This window comes from Lycium ferocissimum, chromosome 5 (assembly GCF_029784015.1).
Source record: "Lycium ferocissimum isolate CSIRO_LF1 chromosome 5, AGI_CSIRO_Lferr_CH_V1, whole genome shotgun sequence".
NCBI classification, from domain to species: domain Eukaryota; kingdom Viridiplantae; phylum Streptophyta; class Magnoliopsida; order Solanales; family Solanaceae; genus Lycium; species Lycium ferocissimum.
The window spans coordinates 22960203-22974649 of record NC_081346.1 but is presented as its reverse complement, the minus strand read 5'-3'; the positions used below and the strand labels follow the sequence as shown (position 1 = coordinate 22974649).

At 33.1% G+C, this 14447-nt stretch overlaps 2 protein-coding genes across 2 annotated transcripts; both read left to right on the top strand.

The window, feature by feature from the left end:
• Positions 1-1347: 1347 nt before the first annotated feature.
• LOC132057659 (uncharacterized) lies at positions 1348-4688 on the top strand. Its single transcript, XM_059450280.1, has 7 exons — positions 1348-1496; positions 1635-1704; positions 1774-2006; positions 2688-3515; positions 3764-4258; positions 4353-4466; positions 4554-4688. Exons 2-7 carry the CDS (start codon positions 1668-1670, stop codon positions 4686-4688), a joined length of 1842 nt encoding a protein of 613 aa, XP_059306263.1. The 5' UTR covers positions 1348-1496; positions 1635-1667.
• A 306-nt stretch (positions 4689-4994) lies between these two features.
• LOC132057658 (uncharacterized) lies at positions 4995-7142 on the top strand. Its single transcript, XM_059450278.1, has 6 exons — positions 4995-5142; positions 5226-5752; positions 5845-5992; positions 6235-6533; positions 6609-6654; positions 6879-7142. Exons 1-6 carry the CDS (start codon positions 5023-5025, stop codon positions 7140-7142), a joined length of 1404 nt encoding a protein of 467 aa, XP_059306261.1. The 5' UTR covers positions 4995-5022.
• The last annotated feature ends 7305 nt before the right edge of the window (positions 7143-14447 follow it).

The following is a 14447-nucleotide window of genomic DNA, read 5'->3' as shown; positions in this document are numbered from 1 at the left end:
GAAAATAATTGTTCAAGTTGGAGACTTACTTTTTTTCTTGTAATTGGTTAACACAAAAGCCAAAGACACAGAAATTATAGAATAGACATAAGAAAATTTGGAAACTTCTGTATTAGTCACTCATAAAGCGGCGAACACCAATGAAAGATGAATAGATAGAACTAAATCCCTAAAACAACATGCATAGGACTATGCCCCTCTCAAATCTCCAAATGTTCTCCCAGAAAACTCTGTCACTTTTAAGCAATGCAGGCTGAATTTGTACAGAAGAGGAATTTCTACAAACTGCAAGCTTGACTACTTAACCTTAAGCTTATAGATTACACTTGTGTAAATTAGAAATGAATCGAGAGGATAAAAAGTTTCTACATATTGCAAGTTGATTGAATTATGAGCTTCTATGATGGGAGGAGAAGAAGATTGAGATTCTGTACGGGTAGCAGAATACAAGTGAGGTAAGTTTTATGGGTAGTCTCATCCAACTTTGAGTTTGTAAACGCAAAAACTATTTTTCTATTTTTGTTATATAAAAATCATCTAAAGTTTATCACACAAAAAAACATTTTTTTTTTAATTACATAAAGTCATTCAACTTTAAAGTTTATCACATAAAAATTATTTTCTATTTTTATCACATAAAAGTTATCCACCTTTATCACACAAATTTATTTTATTTTATTTTTTGTGATATAAAAGTCATCCAGCGTTAGCCAAGTTAACTAAAAGATAAATTTCACATGTTTATTATAGAAGATTGTGATGATTTTTATGTGATAAAAAAAATATAAGAATGGCCTTTGTGTAATAAATTTTAAAATTGGATGACTTTTATGTGATAAAATATAAAAGTAATTTGTGTTATAAAATTTAAAATTAAATAACTTTTATGTAATAAAAAATTGCATGATACACTTAAAGTTGTATGACTACGGGAGAAATTTACCCAAAATTAGATGGGAAAATACGGAAGAAAATTAAAGAGTGGGGAACAGATGAAAAAAAATGTAGGAATGCCAATTGTTCCATACAAATACGTGTCATCAACAAGAAAATACATGTCACCAAGAAGAGAGGTACAAATGAAATTTGTTAAAAGAATGAGGGTATAGAAAGTAATAAAAAATTTGTTGGTCTTACCAATAGAGCACGTGGTACTAATTTTATAGTTGTGTTCATCCATGCTTCCTCACTTATATATAAGGAAAATTTACTGGACATAACTACTTCTAAAACTTATTTATTAATAATAGTTACTTTTTATTTATTTATTTTTAGTAGCTTAAATTAATTTCAAAACTACCAGTTGTAACCGTTCTACAAGCCATATGTATTTCCCCTAAACTTACGCCCCATGTTTCCCAATAACTCCCAATCTCTTCTCTTTTCAAATTACTTTCTCTCCCATCTTCAATATGTTCAACCGTATTATACGCCCATTATCTATCATCATTATTAGCACGATTCCATCTTCCTTAATCGTTACCCACACAGTATAGGTAACAATTTTGATAATTTATTAGAATATTTTTACTTTCTTTGTTGTATTTCTCTATATTTATTCTTATATTTTCATCGTTTTCTTTGTTTCTTTTCATTCCTTTTTTTTTTTTTTTTCTGTTTTCAGTCATTGTTAGAGTTTTTAAAACAAGATCTACTTCTCCATTTTAATGGCGGAAAGAGATACTCCAAGCAGGAATACTCGAGGTAGTCCTGATGTTTATGATGGTCCTAGTTTCTCTTTGGGATTTTCACAACAACAACTTGCAATTGCAGGAGAATCTGCTAAAATTGCTGCTGAGAGAAGAAGCAAGAAGATTCATGACCCATCAAGGATGCGTCAACTTCAACCAACTGAAGTTGCAAAACCGAGCAAGCGAAAAGATGATGTACCAGTCAAAAAAGGTTCTAAAGTTGCTCAACAAAATAAGAGAAAAGTAACCAAGCCTTTTTCCGACGTTAAGGGTAAAAAGGTTGTTAAAGATGTAGATCTGGAAGAGGATGAACAGGTATTGATGAAATTTTTCGATTTTATTGAGTTGTATTTCACTATATTTCTTTATATTTCAAAATAATTCGATATGCAATTCAGGTATTGATGAATTTTTTCGATTTTGTTGTTTTGTATTTCACTATATCTCTGTATATTTCAACATAATTGGATATGCAATTCAGTATATTTCCACTGTAATTCACTATATTTCTTTATATTTCAAAATAATTCGATATGCAATTCAGGTATTGATGTTTTTTTTCGATTTTGTTGTTTTGTATTTCACTATATCTCTGTATTTCAACATAATTGGATATGCAATTCAGTATATTTCCACTGTATTTCACTATATTTCTGTACATTTTTTTAACATAATTGGATATGCAATTCAGTATATTTCTGTGTATATAATACAGAGTATATGTGCATCAACTGTAGTTTATATCATATACAACATAACTGTGGTAGCTGTGTTCGTAATTAACTGTATTTCATTATATTTCTATATATTTTTCACAAGTACGTATGTTTACTATTCTGTACTTATTTATTTCAAAAGATGTGTTAGTTGTCTTATGCAATTTTTTTTTTTTGTGTGTATATTTTTTGTTGTATATATATGTGTTAATTTTGTTTTCTGTGTCTATGTTTTATACAATTGTTTCTGTCTTAACTTAGTGTTGCATTTTTATTTTAGGAAACTAAATTCTATGTTAAGAGTCATCCTGAAGAGGCTCCATCGATGCAACGGTACACGAATATTGAGGTGTTCAAAGATCTCAAGAGTAAGCTAACTGTTCCACAGTTAGAGATCTTTTCCAAGACAATATTTGGGAAATTCCTCGGAATGCAGCACCTGGAGGTTCAAGCACAAATTTTTAGGTGCTTCATGGTAAGAGAGCTCAAGGAGAGCACTTCTGATTGCTTTACAATTGATATAAATGGTACCGTATTGCGATTTACCATGAGAGAATTTGCCCTTATGAGCGGGCTAAATTGTGTAGCCGATGAAGGTCAATTTACATACGATGAGGAAAAACCGAATAGGATTATGGTTGATTATTTTGGTGGAACTCGGAGTAAAGTAAAAAGATTGGAGTTGATTGATTGCTTTAAGAATAAGTGTTGGGGAGATAATGATGAGGACGCTGTTAAGTTTGCAATTCTGTTTTTTATAAATACATATATCTTTTGCGGTGAGCCTAGGAAAACGAATATACCAAGGGTTCATTTTGAAGTGGTTGAGGATGGAAGGTATGTAGATTATCCATGGGGCAAAGAAGCCTTTACCGAGTTGATTAGAAGCATCAGCAAGAAGTATTCTGCCACAACACAGTATTATAGGATCCATGGGATGCCACTGGCTATGCAAGTTTGGCTTTATGAGTGTTGTTCAAGAGTTCCATCGTATCTCGCTCTTAAATCCGGAAATTCCATTCCACGAATGTTGAATTGGAGGTCCATTGACAGTCAGCCAAAATACAATATTTTGATGGAAGGCATTTTTAGAGACGGCAAACAATCGGTAATATTCGAACACTCTAACTTATTTTTATGTTTTTCATAGCATTTTATTTTTGCAATTATGCCTTACTAATTTTATTTGTACTCCGCTGATCTACTTGTCGTATTTTTTGCTTTCTGGTGGTTTTTTTCCTGATTTTTTGCATTTCATTATATTTCTGTGTATTTTCCCTGTATTTCATTATTCATAATGTAAGTGTGACTATTTTTATAACACACTAAGCTGTTATTTATTTGTTTCTTCCTCAGAGCTGTACATTTGCAAATACAATCCCCACTAGCAGTGAGTTAGAGAGCCTCCAATTGCCCGATGTTGTTGTCTGTCGAGATACAATAGACAAAAATGTCTCAGTTGATGTCCATGAAGGTACCCAAGTCACAGATATGCCAGTGGATGAGTATGATGATTTCAGTACTACTCCCCCCCACCTTTCTAAGGGTAAACAGCAACAACGGACGAATCAGACAGATTCTCCACCTTCAAAGAGACGCAGACAACTTCCTGCAACAGCTTCCACATCAAAGAAACAACAAATCCACACCGAACCACAGACAACTTTGAAGAAGAGTCACAAGGATCAAAAGGTTGCTCAAAAGCCTATTTTACAGAAGTCTGCTTCACCAAAGTTGAATGAACAAATGAATCGACCCCAAAACACCCCAGTCCTACGTGATGTCCCTACTGCCTCTATGAAAGATGAAATGCAATTGCTAAGGAAAGATTTTCAAGCTTTCAAGGAATCAGTAAGTGATTTTAGTTACGAAACAAAAATCTTTTTGGTGTATTTAATTTAATGCTTGTTAACAAATTGAAATACTGTTTTTGTTAAAATATTAGGTCGTTGGTGAGTTCACAAGTATTGGCACTGAGTTGTCCAATCTTCGTACTTTCATGGATGACAACTTCAAGAAGCTATTTGAAGTAATCAAGGGGAACAATTCTGTGGACAAGGTAAATGTGTGAAATAGGAATTGAACAAACATTTTAGACCCTTATTGCGAAATACAATTAATATTAATTCATTTTTTTCATGCGAAGGCGGGCGATAGTGAGACGCCGATACATCAAACTGATGCTGGGCCACAATTAACGCCTGAAGAAAACTTACGTCATGATTCTACCATTCAAACATCTCCGCCGAAACATGACGATGACTCAAATAAGGTAAAATGAGTTTGTGACGTGAAACCCATCTTTTAAAGTTATGTTGTTGTGCATTGCATGCACAAATGGTTGCCATGTTCCAGTCTATAATTTTAAAGTTATGTTTTCCTCGGTATTTTATATTTTACAAACTTTTTTATTTTATGGCGTTTCGTTTGTATTTCACTGATAACTTCTCTGTTTTTTTGTATTTCACTGTATTTCTTTGTATTTCAACCCCCACAAACTCAGTCTACTCCTGACTGTATTTCTGTGTATTTAGTAATTTTTCACCCTTATATTTTTATGTTATGATTTTGTGTTTAAATTTTGATTATTCCTTATTCCAAAGGGTGTTGCACCAATGTTACATGAGGAAGTTCAGGATATTGTAGTGACCGGTGGAAATTTAAGAGCATATACAGGTAAAGCTTCAACTGAAGAGATTAATCGGGCGGATGAAGGATCTTTCAACTCAACAGAGGTAAATTTTACATTCAATCTTATAGATCTTTCAAGATACTGCTATATTTAACATATATTAAATCTCTTTTTTTTTTTTTTTAGGGAATGGTCGCAGAGATGCTCGTTGAGTTGCCTCTAGAAACTCGTGTACCAGAAACAGGTGCGGGATTACAAGCTGGGGACATCACTGATCATTCAATTTTAGAGACCCCACCCAGGTTCGATGACAACATTACTAAGTCACAATGGTTGATCCCTGACGAAATGTTACCAAGCCAAATAGGTTCGTCAGGATTCTCTGTGTTTCATCAAACGGGTAACAAAGGATTTGTTATGCCAGTAATGTCCGCTGACAAAGGAATACAAGAGGCAGTGATTAATGCTGAAGTTGTAATTGCTCAACCAGATGTTATTCCAACTAGGATAGTCAAACCTAGTAAATACTTCAGTTCACCTTACATGACCAATTACGGCTCTGCAGAAGCTTCTGTTCAAGACCACACACCTTCCATTTTTAAAAAGAAGCATCCATTTGTTGAAGATCCAATTAATGGCCCGCGAAATACTTCGCTTATTCAACAATACCGGATTTGGCTTGAACAAGATCTGCTTCTAAGGCATGATAAAAAGTAAGTTTGAACGTATTTACCTTTTTAATATATATATTCATCCAAAGAAAGTGAACTGTTTATGTTGAAAATAACTGATTGTTGATATTTAGAAAGGGCAAGGAAAGCCGTTACAAAAAGAATAAGCACGCTTTGGATCCAGATGACATCAACTTTCGCTTCAATTTTGGTGTGTTACATGTTGATGACAAAAACTGGTTCTATCTCTTATCGATGAATGGCCAGTCTTGGAATGATGAGGTGCTATATTTCCCATTTCCTTTTTATTCCTTAATTTTACAGTTGTCTATCTATCTATTTTTTAAAGCATATTTCTCTATATTCCTTCTATGTATTTCTCTGTATTTCCCCGTATTTCTATGTATTTCTTCATTCAACCAGCATATTTCTCAGTAACAGTTTTTAGTTTTTCTAACACACAAGGTCCGTATGAAATTTAATTTTACCAATATGCATTAAACTTATTTCATTTTTTTTACCAGCATATTGATGTCATTTTTTACTACTTGCGGAAGAAAGGCAAGTACGACAAGGATAACAGTTTCAAATTCACAACCGTTAACTGTATGTTCTTCTCCAAAATTGACGAAATTCATCGTGCATATGCTAATCCGGAGGGGACCAGTAGTGTTGCCAGTTCGGAGAACGAAATATGCGAGTACATTAATGGGTATAGGATGCTGGCTAATGTGCCATGGCATACAGTTGATTGTGTACTCATCCCTGTCAACATCAAAGAGGAAAATCATTGGATCTTGATTGTAGTGCCATTCACAGACAGGTATTCCTACTTTTTTTTTTTAAATTCATTAAACAACCAGTTAACCGAGCTGATGTACTATTCTTTTACGTGCAGGCGTCTGTACATCTACAACTCATACCGAGCTGCTGGTCATGATGTTGTTAGAAGAGAAATACGCAAGATAGCTACCCTATTGCCACATCATCTACATTTTTCTGGGTTTTACGAGAAAAAAAAAAAGGCATCGATTGGATTAACCACCCATCATACAAGGGCAAACAACAGACTGATGACTTTGATGTCATGTATGTGAACGACTTGCCACAACAAGCCTCTGGCAGCATGTATGTATTTCAACATCATAGTTCCATTTTTTTTTTCCAGAATTCTCAACCAATAATCATTTTTTTTTCATTTTCGTGGGATTGTGGTGTGTATGTTGCCACATTTGCTGAATACTTTTGTTCTGGACGAGGCGTTCCATCTGAAATTGAGGCAGAATTACTACGTAATAGATACGGGGCATTACTATGGGAATACGGATGGCAAAAGGCTGATTTGAATGCCTTCAGTGACAATGAACTGCCGCCAAGACCAGTTAGGCCTGCAATAGATTACAACGCGGTCGACACAGTAGTTGTTAATTAGTCCACTAGGGTTTAATGTTGAATCGTTTTCACAGTATTGTTTTGCTGACCAATTTTGTACATTTTGTTGTGTTGTTTTGTTAAGAATTGACAAATTGCAGTGTTTTTTCATCAATGACTTAACTAATTTCTTGCATGACTATTTTTTGCTTAAGCCTCCCATATTTTATATTTATCGTTTAATGAAAACAGATTCTGCTGTATCTCAATATATTCCAATGTATATACCCACTCTACAATTTGACAAATTACGTCAGGTGAACTTTTAATACTTAAGTGTATTTCAATGTATTCTAGTTCACAAATTGCAGTGTTTTTTCATCAATGACTTAACTAATTCCTATCACGACTATTTTTTGATTAAGCCTCCCATTTTTATATTTATTGTTTAATGAAAACAGCTTTATGGTGTATTTTCAACGTATTCCAATGTATATACCCACTCTGCATTTTTTATGACACAGTTTTCTGATATATTTCATTGTATTCCTGTGTATATAGGCCTAATGCAACTTAATATTTCTTAAACATTTCACTCATTGTATTGTACTAAGTTAATACGTATTTATTCATTTTAACATCCGTTAACACCGAATTGTATGCAACATTATTATGAAAATAAAGGTCAAAAAATGCAGAATACAAGATGAACCAAAAATTTCTTTATTTAATATATTTTGGGGATAAGTGTTTTTTTTTTTTTTTTAAAAACAATTACAAACTAAACATCTACTTCTTACGCGGCTCATTACAACAAGAACGCCTATTGTGACCAAGACGTCCACAAGTACTACAAGCATTCCTACGTTTACCAATCATCGTCTCCATTAATGGTTTATCTCGCTTCTTCTTTGGCCTTCCAGGGTCTCTTGTATCTTGGTGGCAAAACAACTTCATCGCATATGTGTTTGGGAATATTCCAATCACGCTCGTCGAGGCGAGAGGATCCACCGGCACATCATACGTCTTAATCACACGTCTTTGGTTTGAATAGGTCCGAGCAATATTCATCGTGCATAAGACTTTTACTCTTCAATACGACCCCGTACGTGGACATGGTATCTCGTCCATTTGGAACATCCGGCAACTGCATGTTTTCTTTTTAAGATCAATTATGAAACGCCTTGCCTCATCATTTACGGTATACACATATTCAGTTGATGGTTCAACCTAATCAAGAAGAAATGTGTCAGACCAGAATACATTGAATATTAACAACGATAAGTAATATGAAATACATGGAAATATACAATCCAAACAGAATACTTAAATGCCTTCTAAAATATACTGAAATATATTGAAATATATTTAGGCGAGAATTCAACAAAATAAAAAAAAATGTTGAATATACGAAATATATTGAAATAACATACTGTCATACGTAGAGATTTACATTCGTTCATTGATAATAATTGTTGGAATGCTTTTCCAAGTGTTGTGAATGTGTATGTACCGTTCCTCCTATTAGTGCAATTCCATCTCCCAAACATCTTCCTCACTTCTTCAAGAAAATCGAAAACAGGCAACTCCCTTGCTGCTACCAATTTTCCATTAATACATTCGGCTATATTTGAGGTCATTGTCCATCCTTTGTTAACGGGTGAATACAGTCGAGCCCACTTTTCCCTTCCAAAGATCCTCCAAGTACTCTTTTACCCGAAAATCAACCTTCTCAATCTTCTCCATCACTTATCAAACTCGGCTGTGTGTATGCTTTTGCAAGTGCATAGAATACAGGACTCAATACTTCACCATTCGACTTGTATTTCGCGGTCATATTTTTCCATAAATGCCATATGCACGCCAAATGTGGCACAGTTGGATATACTCTAGACACCGCCTTAATGATGCTCTCATGTCTGTTCGATACAACACACATGTTATCCCTATTCCCATAAGCTTGTTTGAATTGCTCAAAGAACCGTGTCCAAGACTTATCGTTCTACTCAATCTATCACACCATATGCCAATGGTAGAATATTACTCGCACGAACATGTTTTGTGTATTTACAGTGAAATATAGCATAAATCACATTGGAAATACACTGGAACTAGAATGAAATATACCGAAATATATCAAAAAGTAGAAAAAATGTATTTAAACATGTTGGCACCTACCTGCACCATCCAACGTGCTGGCTGATACAAAAGTACCGTTATATGTAGTTTTAAGGTGGGAACCGTCTACTACAACTATTGGTCTACAACACTCGAAGCCTTTTATGAACGCTTTAAGTGCTATAAACAAATACAAGAACTCATTTTGTTGTGATTTGTGCATTATCACATGTGATCCGGGTATGTTTTATCCAATATGTACACACATATCCCGGTAACTTCTTGTATGACTCTGTTGGTTCCCCTCTTAATTCATTCATTGCCTTTTCTCTAGCCCTCCAGGCCGTCATATAAGAAACATCAACGCCATACTCATTTTTTACGTCGTCTACTATATCACCAGGTGTATATTTCCTCTTGTGATTTGCTATTTTTGTGTTAACAACTGACGCCCCAATCAACCAACTTGTTGCTTGCCTTTGGCAATACACTTTGTCCTTCAATGGACACGTATGTTCGTCATTAAAAGATCTCACTCTGAACAATTCAGAGTTCGCAATACTTGAAGCTCTAAATTTCCAATGACAATCAGTTGAACAGCATACCAGAGTGTAACTACATAAACCAATACAAAAAGGGAACGAAAAAAAAAAAAAAGTCAGATTGAAGTTTCAAACACATACACATTCCTAAATACATTCCTTTTTATATACCGAAATGGTTACATAATGGAATTAAATCATACAAACAGCTCATATTTCAATGTATTTAATTAAATCCAACCGAAATATAATGTCACTACAACAGTTTATGTCACTATATTTCAATGTATTTCATAGTATATTTCAATGTATTTCATAGTTTTCCGGACTAACATACCTTATGGCATTCGACCTCTCTGTCCTGAAATTGAATCTATTAAATTGCATAATTCGCCATAACATTCTTCGGAGTGTCCTTATCTTTGTAGATTTGATCAACAAAAACATCCTTATGTTCCTTGTTCGAAATTATCAAGTTATCGTTGTTTTCAAATAAAACAACAGCCTTAGCACAATCCGACGCATCCAAATTATTTGAATCAACTATGTCCATAGCATGCATATAATCATTAAATTCAAGTTGAAATATATCGTCTCCAACTGCAGATTCGCTAGACACAAAATTCTCAAGATCATTATCAGTTATGCTAACGCACAACGGATATGCTTCAAATCCCCTGTTTTCTCTCTTAAGCTCAACATACACCCTTACTCCCATATCGTTGCGTATTTCCATTGGCATATTGTCTCCTTCAACAAAGATACTTTATTGATATCGCTTTCCTGCTAATATCAACACCTAACTGAATTGCTATAGTTTCAACCAAATCACCGTATGAACAATAATCTTTGAAGACAACTGCGTCTAGTTTGTAATTAACAAAGCAATTCTGTTCATTCCAAAAATCGGAGTGTCTGATCAGTGTTGTTATACTTGACCTGTTTCGTTTTGATAATTCAACAAAACTAGAAGAACAGTGACTGCATTGGAAAAAAAATTCATCGTTCCAATCACAGAAAATTGAATAAAAAACAATCTCACACAAATCATTGAAAATTTGAAACATACCTTTTGAAGAATCTGAAATACAAATCTGATCTTCACTAAAATTCCATATAAAAACTCGTTCGTATCATATTGAGTGTATTTCAACTTGCTTTTGAATAATTCGAATGCAGAAACAGAGCTCAAAAAGATTTTTAGATCTTTAGTATTTTTTGAATTCAAAAAGTTTTGATTGTGATAAAAGTGGAGAGAGATACGTAAGCTGTTATGGAAGAACATTTGTTACGCGTGATTAATGGGGAAGATTTAAACTGAATCCCTGAATTTTTTTTAAAAAATATCTTTTCCATAAATAGGGCCTAATTTTACTCACAAGTGTCGCCCGTTTCATGTATTTCACTATATTTCATCAAAATGAAATACACGCATTTTATGACAAAAATCAGTTACGCTTAGTAAATAACAATTTTATAGCTATTTCTTGTTACAAGCTACTAAAAGATAGGTATTTATGTAAGTTTTACTATATATAATACTAGATAATGGCGAGCCCGTGCAAGCACGGGCCCAACATGAAAAATAAGACAATTTAGTATTTCATGTGTCATAATTTACGTGACACACTTTCTTTTTTAGTCTGTCGCGACAAAAAAAAATATAATCTTTAATTTTATTTGCAGAAGCAACTTAACTTTATTAAATGATTTACAGTCCACACAAATATTTAAGATTTGCTTTGGACTTTACATTTCAAAATTCTGTGCCTAGTCAAATGATGTCATATAAATTGAGATGGAGTGAGTAATGAAAACAATTATAATTCAAATAGCATTCTTATAGTCCTAAATTCCAAGTACAACCCTCTCATATATAGTTGAAATGAAAAAATTATGAACTTACTATCATAAATTAATGTCCGAAACTATCTGTAATTGTCTCTTGTCTTTTATATGGTTAAGGAATTTGTCTATCACAAATTAAGAGTAAGCAAGTTAACTATAAATTATTATGGTTAAGTCCAACAGATTTTTTTTTTAATTAATTTGCACAATTTTCAAAAAATAGTCACATAATTTAAATATGGTGGTGATTTACTACTCTCTCTCTTTCTCTCTATCTTGTCATGTTTCAGTTCTCAAGAAATCGGAACTAAATCAGATTAATTAAAGTTTAGATCTTTGAAAACTATAAGAAAGGTATTATAAGTTGCAATGTTTCTCATATCACTTTATTGTCCATTATTGTGATTTATAATATTTTTTATTTAATTTTTAAATATGTAAACTTAATTCAAAAAACGTAAAGATTTTATATCCAAATTTATAGTTAAAGTAGAAAAGATTTTAAATTCAATTTCTAAATAATTTATTTAAAAATAGAACAATTACTTGTTCACCTAATTATAAAGCAGACAAATAGAAGCCGCAGAACTGATTTTTTCTTTAATTAAAGTAACAATCTTGTTGGGTGTGCGAACAAAGTACCACATTGGTAGCTGGAAAGAAAAAGGAGCTATTTATAAGGAGTTGGATACTCTTAATGATGTGAGGCATTTTGGGGAAAACCATGCGGGCTTGGCCCAAAGCGGACAATATCACATCATGTTAAGAGTATCTTTGGTAGTTTTAGTCCAACAAGCGGTATCGAGCCAATGGTTTGGCGGGACGAGTATGAAGATGGCGGAGTGTGGCGTGAGGCCCGGCTTAGTGCCTTTGCTGTCTATGGGCCGGTTTACAACCTTACCCGTAGCTTTGAAGACGCATACACACAGGGCTTCGGTGATCGTAATACTCGACAAGTGTGGGTGGCACGTACATGTGTGAATCTCGATCCGTGGTATGATAATGAGCTATGTGGAACTTAGTTCGAGGGGGGAGATTGTTGGGTGTGCGAACAAAGTACCACATTGGTAGCTGAAAAATAAAAAGGAGCTATTTATAAGGAGTTGGATTCTCTTAATGTGACGCGGTTTTTGGGGAAAACCGTGCGGGCTTGGCCCAAAGCGGACAATATCACATCATGTTAAGAGTATCTTTGGACCGTTTTAGCCCAACAAATCCATGTTTGAATTATAATTATGTATTTGGGGGTTTGGGAAAAGTGGGGTCCGTGAAATGATATAAGCTCAGCCTACAGTGCAAGCAAGAATTCAGCAATATGAGCTTCTATTGAAAATAAGGACACCTAAAATGTGAAGAAGGGGACATAGGGCCTGCCACAATGGACACGTGTTGAGAGTCAAAATAAGAGTTGAAGAATGATTCATTAGTTACCCTCACATTTCATTTTATTTGCGAAAATGCCATGATGGACGACGATCCTTATAAACCCATGCTTCTATATAAGTTAAACTAGCAATACATGCACGTGCGATGCACGGGCTGAGCATGCCTATTCACTTTAATTAGCCAATATTCAAGGTTTGTATTTTGAAAATAACTTTTAAAAATATTCTAATTATTATTATATATACAAAATGTATTTTATATACCATCACTTTAGTTGTAATTAAAAGTTTTTGAGATGGAAAGAGTCAAACTTTTTTTTATCATTATCATGACAATAAAAGTTGTTCATTGATGTAAAAGAAAATTAATAAGAATATAAGGGAAAATTAATATTTTGATTCTAAAAAATTTCTTTTAAATATTTTATGTGTATACCGACAGGTTGATATCGATTTCAATTAAGTAACTGTTTAGATCCAAACATAAGAACCATTTTGTTGTATATATTGGATTAAAATATTTTATTAAATTAATTAAAAAATATATTATAATTTTTTATATTAATTGTTACAAAGAAATCCAAATTAGAAAGATATATGTTATATCATTAATCACCAAATTTTAATTCTGAAATAAAAATATAAAGTAATACATTTTATAAATGTAAAGAAATAATAATCAGAGACTGCAAATGAGAGTAAATAAGTAAAGTATTGACGATGAAGGAAAACGGGGATAAATGTCACTCCCTCCCTTTACTTTTACTTGTCGACGTTAACATATCAAGGGGAAAAAAATCTTCTTCTTATTTTACCCTTCACATTAATTATTCATTTTCAAATCATTTTCTAAGGCTATTGAGACTATATACCACTAAATATGGATATTATGATAAAATATATACTTTATTTATTAATTTTCAAAGAACGTGAAAGTCAAAAGTGAACAAGTTATGTGTAGGAGTATTAAAATAACTTTTGGTACAAATTTGCATTGCTATTGTTCGTCCTCTCTTCATGTTTAAAGTATTGACAAAGAAGGAAAACGGGAATAATAGAAATAGAAAAGAAGATAAATATCGAATAGAAAAATAGACATATATTTTTAGTAATGTGGCCAAGTAATATGGACGAAGGGAGTACTTCATTTTTATTAATTCTTAAAGAACGTGAAAAGTCAAGTATAGTAATGTGGCAAAGTAATATGGGACAGATGGAGTACTTCATTTATTAATTCTTAAATAACGTGGAAAGTCAAAAGTGAACAAGTAAAAGTGCACGGAGGAAATAAATATGTGTCGAAGAATTAAAATAGAAATGCATACGTGTATACATGAGAAGATAAAAATATTCAGTACTGTGACATATATCTACATGAGATTTATTAATTCTCAAAGAATGTGAAAAGTCAAAAGTGAACAAGTAAAAGTGCACGGAGAAAATAAATGTGTCGGAGAATTAAATTTAAAGTGC